The sequence below is a fragment of the Gadus macrocephalus genome, chromosome 10 (assembly GCF_031168955.1).
Source record: "Gadus macrocephalus chromosome 10, ASM3116895v1".
NCBI classification, from domain to species: Eukaryota; Metazoa; Chordata; class Actinopteri; order Gadiformes; family Gadidae; genus Gadus; species Gadus macrocephalus.
In genome coordinates this window covers 23161981-23172705 of record NC_082391.1, presented here as the reverse complement: position 1 = coordinate 23172705, position 10725 = coordinate 23161981, and the positions used below count along the sequence as shown (strand labels likewise).

General features: G+C 47.9%; 1 protein-coding gene across 1 annotated transcript in view; it reads left to right on the top strand.

Annotated features, from left to right (window-relative positions):
• Positions 1-10639, top strand: part of LOC132465995 (ras-GEF domain-containing family member 1C-like) — a 15581-nt gene extending 4942 nt beyond the window's left edge. Inside the window, 13 exon segments of the mRNA XM_060062963.1 lie at positions 247-369; positions 925-1017; positions 1019-1063; positions 2950-3171; positions 4745-4819; positions 6287-6382; positions 6815-6917; positions 7031-7110; positions 7224-7319; positions 7437-7532; positions 7698-7821; positions 8112-8184; positions 8989-10639. Coding sequence (XP_059918946.1) covers positions 247-369; positions 925-1017; positions 1019-1063; positions 2950-3171; positions 4745-4819; positions 6287-6382; positions 6815-6917; positions 7031-7110; positions 7224-7319; positions 7437-7532; positions 7698-7821; positions 8112-8184; positions 8989-9013 — 1251 coding nt within the window. The 3' untranslated portion in view covers positions 9014-10639.
• Positions 10640-10725: the final 86 nt, after the last annotated feature.

Sequence of the window (10725 nt, the reverse complement as noted above, 5' to 3'; positions counted from 1 at the left end):
GATGCCAACAGGTAGCCCGTCTATCGCGGGGGATCCAAACCCCAGAGCCTTCTCGGCCGGAGTTGAACCCCTAGCCACTGCACCATCCCTCCCTCAGCCCGCCCCTCCTGCCTGTCAGTCATAACTGTGTCAAGGGGCGTCGCCTGCTGCCCCGCCCGTGGTGGTGCGTCGGACGGCGGCCGTGTTTACACGCTCCCCGCTTCCAGACGCACAGAGCGACTAACGGGGGGCTGTGTGTCCTGACAGAAACCCTACGTGTTCACCTTCCTGCTGAGCGCCCGGCTCTTCATCCCCCCCCCCGAGCTGCTGTCCAGGGTGTGTGAGCTGTGCATCAAGCAGCAGCAGCTGGACCAAAGCCCGCTGGACGCGGTGAGAGGCGCCGCACGCACACAGACACACACATGTTCATGCACACACACACAAGTACACGAGGCACGCACGCACTGACGCGCACAGTGAAACACCCTATGAAGTCTCTGAACACTGACACGAACGCACGCACAGATGCATGCACTCACACAGACACAGAAGCAGACGCATACACATCTACACACGCACGCAGAGATACACACACACAAACAGGCCACACACACACACACACACACACACACACACACACACACACACACACACACACACACACACACACACACACACACACACACACACACACACACACACACACTGATTGCCAGACCCCTTTTACAGTTTTACTGAGGGAATTACTTGGGCATCCTGTCGTAAAAACCCCGACCCCCGACCCCCCCACCCCCGACCCCCGACCCCCCCCCACCCCCCACCCCCCACCCCCCACCGCCCACCCCCCACCCCCCACCCCCGACCCCCCACCCCCCCACCTCCCCACCCCCCACCCCCCACCCCCCACCCCCCACCCCCCCTCTGATCGATGCGTCCCGCCCGCAGGCCAAGGTCCGGAAGTTTGGCCCCAAGCTCCTGCAGCTGCTGAAGGAGTGGACCGAGACGTTCCCCTCGGACTTCAGGGAGGAGAAGATGGTGGGGACACCTGGAGGACCTCATTCACAGGATAGCCCCCTGCGATGAGGTAGGCCCCCCCCCCACCCCCCCCACCTCAGTCCCACCAGGACCTGCAGGCTCTGTGAACCAGAGTCACTGGAGGCCCTTGTTGTTAGCATCCTCTACAATGTAGGCTGATGTTGTAGGGTTGATGTCCAGCTGGGGAACCACAGGCTTGTGACTTATTTAGACTGTGGTTCTTTATGTGGTTGTCCCAGATTGGTGGAAGATAGAATATTAAAGGAGACATTTTTCAACCTATTTCTGGATCATTTTGTATCCAAGGGACTAATGAGGATTAGATCCATGAAATTGATCCAGAAATGCCTGAGACCGCTGCAGCCCTAACCTGCGCCCCACTTTAGGCCCTTGCACCCAAAATATGCCGGGAAACAGGGTCCATGTTTAGAAATCCTGAAGTTCCCCTTTAAGACTCAAAGACGTGTAGGAGGGCAGAGATTTGAGTTTAATCATCCCATCTATTAATAGGACGCCTTGTCTTAGAGGCCTTCGGGTTTCATTTTGTCCGCAGTGCTGCTGTAGTCATCGCGGGCCTTTTAATATAATCGCTGGGCTGCGGTACAGCTGACACACGTAGGGGGGTGACAGCGTTCACCCTGCATGGATCCTACTGGGGAGCGCTGAACAATGATCCGTAGACACCGAGCATTCACCCTGCAAAAATAATACAATGCAATACAACTTTATTCTCCGATCTGGCTGGAGAAGGTGTTTTGGCCTCACCGCGGAGACGTTTAAAACAGTTACATTACATGCAGACACATCAGACAACTTACAACAAATACATACACTGGTTTTGTTTATGATGGCAGCAGTTTATCAGATCTTATGCAATAGTCTTTGAGTCATGGTGATGAGTCGTCCCTTCTATTTGCTGTCTGTTCATTAATGAAGTATATGAGTATAAAAGGAAGGACCTCAGAAGAGTGGTTCTGGCTGCAGCATCAGGGGGGGAGGATGATGAAGAGGGGGGAGCCAGGGACGAGAAGGATGTGGGAGAGGCAACAGGAGTGTTGGAGTATTAGTAGGAAGTGTGTGGAGGGGGTAGAGGGTGGAGGAAAGCAAGAGGAAGTGATGAATGTGGCACTATTTACAGCACTGTGTGTGTGTGTGTGTGTGTGTGTGTGTGTGTGTGTGTGTGTGTGTGTGTGTGTGTGTGTGTGTGTGTGTGTGTGTGTGTGTGTGTGTGTGTGTGTGTGTGTGTGTGTGTGTGTGTCAGTGTGAGAGTTATGACCTTGGGTGATTTTTTAGCATAACTGACCATTGACTAGCACTCTTCTCCTCGGTTGAACTCACACACGCATGTGTGCGCACACACACACACACACACACCACACACACACCACACACACACACACACACACACACACACACACACACATTGAAGGTACAAAGAATGAGGGTAAAGGAGGGGGATTACCATGACAAAAAAAGTAATAATAAAGATGACATCATTGTTGTGAACAATTGAGATAATCACCAGGACTGCTATTCACAAATATATTTTGCAGTGATTCAGATAATGGGAATGGCAACATGGTTTTAGAACCATGATTAGGTAGAGATTAATTTTCCTGAATGCGGATTACATCTGTTAATAATGATAATGGACTGAAAAAGCAAACAGCGTACGAAAATATGTTTACTAATTCCCTCTCCTCTCCTCTTATCTCTTTATCCTCCCATCCGATCTCATCTCTCTCTCTCTCTCTCTCCTCTCTCTCTCTCTCTCTCTCTCTCTCTCTCTCTCTCTCTCTCTCTCTCCTTCCTCCCTCAATCCTCTCCTCTTTTCTCATTTTCCCCTCCGATCTCATTTTCTTTCCTCCATCCTCCCATCTCTCTCTCCCCCCCCTCCCCCCTCTCTCCCTCCCCTCCTACAGCCTCTGTCTCCAGGCCTACTGGAAGACCATGAACCAGGTGCTGCAGAAGCTCAACCAGAAGCTGGCGCTGATGAGCCAGGGAGAGGACAGCGTGGTGCGCCTCTCCCTCACCGCCTCCTCCATCTCCGACAAGCTGGCCTCCTTCAAGGCCAAGCCCCCGCCCATCCAGAAGGACATGCTGGCCATCTGCAACGACCCCTACACGCTGGCACAGCAGCTCACCCACGTAGAGCTGGTGAGCAGCGGGCAGGGGGGGGGGCGAAGGAATGAGAGAGAGAGAGAGAGAGAGAGAGAGAGAGAGAGAGAGAGAGGAGAGAGAGAGAGGAGAGAGAGAGAGAGAGAGAGAGAGAGAGAGAGAGAGAGAGAGCGCAACAATGAAACATTTAAGGCACAGACTATTAAATAGAGGTCAGTTCTGTGCTGTTCACGTGAAGTGAAGTCACTCCAATGAATTGCAGAAGAGAGAAACAAGGGAAACAAAGAAGCAGAGATGGATGCTGAGAGTGAGGAGGGAGAGGGGGGAGGGGGAGAGAGAGATAAGGTGCAGGGGAGACATGAGGTTTAGGGTAGGACGTGATAATGAAGATGGAGAGACACGAGAGGGAGAGAAACTGAATGGAGATCATGTCAAGGGCACGGACATGAAAGGTGGGTATGAAAGAGAAACATCAAAAGGCAGTATGATGAGGTGCGATCACACCAGAGCTAAAGGAAGAGTAGCTCCCTAAAGCAGCAACACAAGCTGAATAATGCTAAGGGAATGAATGCACATGCTCTGAAGCGGAACGAGCAGCAGCTCTGAGTGCGGGCTTGTTTACTACTAGCACCGTAGCTCCGTCTCACAGCTTACTGGGGCAACACACAGGTGTAGCTCATAACACTGATTATGGGTCTGCTTGATATATGGGTCGGGGCGCGCTAGGAACGGAACAGGTAAAGATAGCACTCAGTGACCACGCTGGGGCTCTCATGCACATAAATCAAACACACCCTCATCGTTAACCTTTGGGAGCTACTCCTGGGTTTAGCCTACTTATGAAACCACCGCAGGGGATGAAAAAAGGTCCTTATTCTGTTATCCCAAAGCGCTACGTTGCATATACTCACACACTAGCAACAAAGGGGCTTCCATTGCACACTGTGCCTTTTTGATCCATTCATGTGTATCCTAATACGGCCTATTTGAGGGGAGAGAGAGAGAGAGAGAGAGAGAGAGAGAGAGAGAGAGAGAGAGAGAGAGAGAGAGAGAGAGAGAGAGAGAGAGAGAGAGAGAGAGAGAGAGAGAGAGAGAGAGAGAGAGAGAGAGAGAGAGAGAGAGAGAGAGAGAGAGCGCGCTAATGCAGGCCTGAGTAGGCAGTCCACTCGTATGAGTGGCAGTGACGTGATCTCAGAAGTCAGTTGATGCGCCCAGGGATTCTAACGTGGGGATGGCAGGACTGTGACTGGATGTGACCCGACAGCCTCACACTCAAGCGCACGCACACATACACACACACACATGCGAGCACGCACACATATACACACATATGGAGAGAGGAGGAATGGTTTGAGAGAAAGGACAAGTAGAGGACCAACATACAATATTAATGACATTTTCTGATGCCGTTTTAGGATAGTGATAAAGAGAATGGTTCTTTATTGTTCGAGGTCAGAAATAAGTACGGTGTTAGTCATTATTTTATTTTGACCTTTTACGTAAGCGTGAACTTCTCTTTCAGAGGACCTATAGATAGTGTCAAGGCAGGATGAGGAAATGTGAGGTCTTTGAGTCATGGTGATGAGTCGTAATGAAAGTCTTGCTTCCCCAGGAACACCTTGGTCACATCGGACCGGAGGAGTTCGTCCAGGCTTTCGTTCAGAAAGACCCACTAGACACCACGCAGGTAAAACCCAGTCTCGCATCTGCAATTCATCTCCAAACCATAAGCATGAATCTTGTTCATCCGAATGTCTGCTTGATAAATTACCTCAGAGAGTTATGATCCAAAGAAGAGCATTTGCAAAAAGAAAAAGTATCTTCTATAAACCATCATGGCTGCTTTTTTAAATATTTCTTGCAAGAAAGCTCTTGCAAGAAATACGTGTCTCTCCTGGGGCTTTCGCCCGATCAAATAAAGGTCTAACGACCTCTAAAAGTGCCCCGCCAGCAGAAACACCCAGCCTGCCATTAAAGATGGGTTCTACCCTACGTGGCCCGTTCTAATCAGAGGGCCTGTGTCTTTAGGGCCCTTCTTCAGGGGTGCTGCCGAGGTCAACAGGCCGCTAGGTCAGCGATGGCCCCGAGCTGGGTAGTATAATGACAGGCTCGGGCAGGAGCGCTGCCACTGCTCTCTGTCTTTACCTCTCTGTGGGTTACTCACCCTCCACCCTCCACCCTCCACCCTCCACCCTCCACCCTCCACCCTCCACCCTCCACCCTCCACCCTCCACCCTCCACCCTCCACCCTCCACCCTCCACCCTCCACCCTCCACCCTCCACCCTCCACCCTCTTATAGGTCAGACACATGTCATCTGGCTCGGGGATGCAAGGCCGCTGGTTTGATGCCCACAACCTTTCAACCCACAACCCTTCAGACACAAGGCTTAATACGCCTTGTGTCTGGTGGGGAGGGTTTTAACTCCCAGCCATTGTACAAAACAGGGGGCAGTGTAGTCGAGACCAGTTATTCTCCACTGGTAGGTTGCGACCCGCTGGGTATTCTCATTGGGTTTCAGAGCATATGTTGAACCTTGATCTTGAGCAGAAGCATAAACTATTGTGTCCGTTTACCTTCCTGTTTCCACGGCTCTCTATTCCATTTAATTAGTCTGGATTGTTGCAGAATAATATCCTGCCTACCACTTGTAGTTTGGTACAACCCAGAGGTGGGGAAACACTGGTCTAGTCAACACTTCCCCGTATTCTATACACGCCATGGGTAAACCACGTTTAGAACCGTTTACTCTACATTGGTTTAGCGAGCCCAAGTTTCCAGTTTCAAGTAGATTTTGTCTATAAAGCTCATACAAAAGCAAACTAGGTTTGTACCAAAGTGCTGTGCAGATAATTTGCACTCAGACAATACACATGGAGTCACATTAGGGACACAATAAAAACCATCAATAAAGTGCAGACGCAAAATGCTAAAAACAATAACAAAAGGAAATAAAGTGCAAACAGAAATACTAAAAACAAGGCATAAAGTGCAGTCGGCAAGTCAATACAATTACAAGTTTACTCTTCTGTTGAAGGCACCGGCTGACTGGGCTGACTGGCGAGAACCAGCAGATTGCTCCACAGGGTGCGGGAACGGACTCAGTAGAATCGGTCTGTCAGCAGCATAGTAACTCCTGTGTGTCTCACTCACAGCCTTGCTTCAGCGACCACAAGAAGACATCTAACCTGGAGGCCTACGTCAGGTGGTTCAACAGACTGTGCTACCTGGTGGCGACTGAGATATGCATGGTGAGCAGCCTGAAGTCAACCAGAGCACCATGAGGAGTTCTTACTTTATGTCAGACCTGTTAACCAACCCTGAAGCTGACAGTGTGTACAACTACTGCTTTACTCATTCTCGTTTCTCGTGTCATTCATTTAATTATTGCCCTCAGTTTTACTGTGCGGGACTAATTCCATCACCCCTTAATACATATAATTTCCCCCAACACAAATTAATGTGTTTTTGAACTTAAATTAGAATTTGACCTAAGCTACAACGTAGCCATGAACAAGCAGTGTGCTACTGCCCTCTAAAGGCTATAATATGTCACTGCATTCAGAACACACGTTTTTGGGTTAGAACACAATCCATGATAGCTCAACTATAATATTGCATGCAAAATATCTTATCTCGTGAACTTAAAGCTCATTAAATGTCTGCTTGACGTTTCTATCCAGCCGGGCAAGAAGAAGCAGAGGGCCCAGGTGATAGAGTTCTTCATCGACGTCGCCAGGGAATGCTTCAACATCGGAAACTTCAACTCCCTAATGGCCATCATATGTGAGTGTCTTGTCTCGCAGTCCCACACCGTGCTCCCATCTCAGGTGCACCACACTAGGTTGACATGGCGTTGATGTTATCCAGCCTCAGTTAACCTGGGTTTCCCCCTACAGCTGGTATGAACATGAGTCCGGTGTCGCGGCTGAAGAAGACCTGGGGGAAAGCCAAAACTGCAAAGTTCTTCATCTTGGAGGTAGGTCTGTGATGCAGGAGGACGGCATCAGAGACCGCTCGGGGCTGGAGTACCACCTGAGAAGATCAATATGAAAGGTGTCAAACACACTTTTGTGTGTTTTGTTTCGACAGCATCAGATGGATCCCACCGGAAACTTCTACAACTACAGAACAGCTCTCCGGGGAGCCGCCCACCGCTCGCAGACAGCTAACAGCAGCAGAGAGAGAGTAGGTGGTGTTCTGGATCTGAACGGCTTCTCTGAGCCGTGGGGCTTCAGATCTCTCTCTTTCCTGTGCCTTCATCGTGGTCCGGGTGCTGATTCCCCTCTGTGTGTTTCCTCCCAGATTGTGATTCCTTTCTTCAGCCTGCTGATCAAAGACATTTACTTCCTCAACGAGGGATGCGCCAATCGCCTTCCCAACGGTCATGTCAACTTTGAGGTGAGGTTGACTCCTGTAGGGCTTAGCTTCCCGTGCAGCAGTGGGTATGCATTTGTCAAAATCCTGCACTTCGTAACCTTTCATTGCCGCTGTCAACTCACAGAAAATATCATCTTCCAGGCTTAAAGAAAATACAATATATAACTAATTATTTTTTCCCCCAAGAAATTTGTGGAGCTGGCGAGGCAAGTTGGAGAATTCATGACCTGGAAACAAGTGGAGTGTCCATTTGAGCAAGACCGGACCATCCTGCACTACCTCCACACGGCCCCTATCTTCAGCGAGGATGGTGAGACCCCCTCTCCCCTCTCCTCTTCCTCCCCCACACTAGCTCAACCATGTCTTTATAGCTATGGTTCTTCATCTGCATCGTCATGCTAACTTTATCTATGTCTCCTCTCTCTCTCTCCTCTCTCTCTCTCTCTCTCTCTCTCTCTCGCTCTCTCTCTTGCTCTCTCCTGCACTCTGTCTCTCTGTCTCTCTCTCTCTCTCTCTTGCTCTCTCCTGCACTCTGTCTCTCTGTCTCTCTCTCTTGCTCTCTCCTGCACTCTGTCTCCCTCTCGCCTGTCCTCTGCACAGGGCTCTACTTGGCCTCATATGAGAGTGAGAGTCCAGAGAACCAGGTGGAGAAGGACAGGTGGAAAGCACTCAGGTAAGACCTTCACCCACGTCCTTATTATTAATATTTTTTATTCAACCTTTATTCAACCAGGTGAGACTCATTCAGTTTAAAATCAAATTTTATAATGCAACCTGGCAAAGAAGGCAGTATAAAAAAGGGTAAGGGTTATGGTTACCTCAGGTGTTTATTTTTTTGTGTTGTCTCTCTTTTACAATAAAGGACCAAAGGTGTTCATTGATAAGCATACAGGAACCCCCGGCTTAAGCATACAGCTACAAATCCATTTGAAATGGATTTCAAACAAGGACACTGCTTAGAACTCTCCTTTAGAATTTAAACGAGTTGGCCATGAAAACTAAAATTCCTTCAGTTCCAAGTCAACCTAAAGAGAGCTCCATGTGGAAGACACAGCATACTTAAAACCATTTTCCATTTAGGTTCCGTGTATACCAGGTATTCTCAACTGTTGGGTCACAACCCATAAGGGGGGCCTTTTGAGAGCATAGGCCAAACATTAATCTTTAGCAAGAGGCCCATGAATTAACTTATATTTCAATGTTAATTCATGTTTCAAAGGCTTACTATTTCATTGGGTCTCGCCCCAATCGTTGCAGCTCATGGTCAACTCCTTGTTTTTTGACATGACATGAAGGCATTGTTTTGGGTCGTAATTGAATGACGACGGACACATGTGGACCTGGGGGTAAACCCGTTGAGAACCACTGCTGTACAGCAAAGAGTCAAGGTCAGGGCGGAGCTTGCTGGGCTGCCACCATCAATCCATCTCCTCTGACTTTTAGTGTTTCTTTGTTTCTTGGCCTCTGCCCCCATCAGGTCCAATGTTCTCGGCAAGACATGAGGTCCCGACGCTGGCGAAGTCCCTCTGACGGAGAGGGAGTGTGTGTACGCACTGCACTTAGTTGAAATGGGAAGGAACCAAGCTGGTACTCGGTTTCTTTGTATTTCTAGCAGAAAAAATAAGAAAGGAAAAAGGGATGAGCCGGATTCATCAAGGATACAAACCACAAAAAAAGACAACGATTTGAAGATTGGATCGTAGACAATGTAAAGCTAGAATAAACATGGAGTAAACATGCCTGTGCAGTGAATTAACTCGTCATGGTTGGTAACCGTGTATTTGTAAGGGGAGGGACACATTTCCCTGAAATTTAAATGTGTGTGTACTCTGTGGAGATTAATAACAGAGAATAATATTACAGGGAAAAACTACTTTTTCAAACAAATTCCTACTGACTTATTGATGTATATTGTTTTGTATATTCTCCATGGCACCCCCACCTCTCTCTCTCTACCTGACTCTGTACTCCTTTAAGACCTCTAGCCTTGTATTTTGTTTTTTTAAATTGCACTGTACTGTATAAAAGATAATGTGAAGGGCGCTGGCTAGCCCAAAGCAGCTGCCAAAATTCAAGGTAATGGAAGGAATTGAGTCCTGAATATCTGGGGTATAGGCATTAAAGATTCTTTGCATTTTAAGACTCAAAATATCATTTCTCTTGCATGTCTTAAATCATGTATGTATGTGTGAGTGAGAGTATAGAGGAAACCAGAGAATGGGTTGCCATTTTCTCTCTGTTCGAAATTCCCTGAAGAGAGTGGTTGTACGTGTGTACATGTTTACCTCTTCATTAGTACCTGTATCGTGTATTGTGCCATTGAAACATCAGTCAAACAGACTACAGTTGGAGCCCAGTCAGCCATTGGTTAGGTACAGAAAAATTCCATCGCTTCATGGTGTTCGTCATCCTTTCTGCAACTCAGAAAGTTCTTCTCTTGACTGACATTCAGTTGTCTGCTGTATTAATGGAGATTTCTGTGGTGACAGATGTATAGTTTTTAATCTCTTTTGTTTTATGGATATGAAGAAAATTAACATGGCATGCAGCAAAAGACTGATTTTAAAGGGGTGGTACACGTCTCGGCCCTGAAGTATTGATTAGGCTTTGACTACTGGAAGAAAAACAAGCATCATTTGGTTGATGAACAACGTGACAATGTGGAGGGTTTATAAGTATGGGTACTGCTATGTTTCATTTAGGTGGAAAGGAATCTGCGACCGAGAAAGGCGTACCCTGTAATACACTGGTTGTAATGACACTTCAGGCTACTCTCACTTGAAAAGTGCGGTCGTTTCGTGGGTTTGTCATTGAACTTTTCTTTTTTGCAGGTTAGATGTGATTGATGAGGGTCGGGGCGGGTTCTGGGGAAGGGAGTGTGTGTGCGTCGGGGTATTTATGAACTTTGAACAAACATGTCTGATTTCATTTTTCTATAATTCCTTTTCGATGTCAGTGTTAAAAGGTTGCGTTTGTTTTTTTACTTCTGAACTCTTTATTTATGAACTTGATTTCTCTGTAACACATTCCTCAGTTAATAAGCCTATAGAAGTAGAGTGGTGACTTTGTTAAACCCGCAGTTTGAGGTGAAGACATGTTTCAATAAATGATTTCCCATCTTCAACAAAGCTGAGGCCTGGACAGAGGAAATTATTTCACACATATTCAATGTCATATAAAGCACTCCCTCTCCTTCTAAACACATAATGGGCTA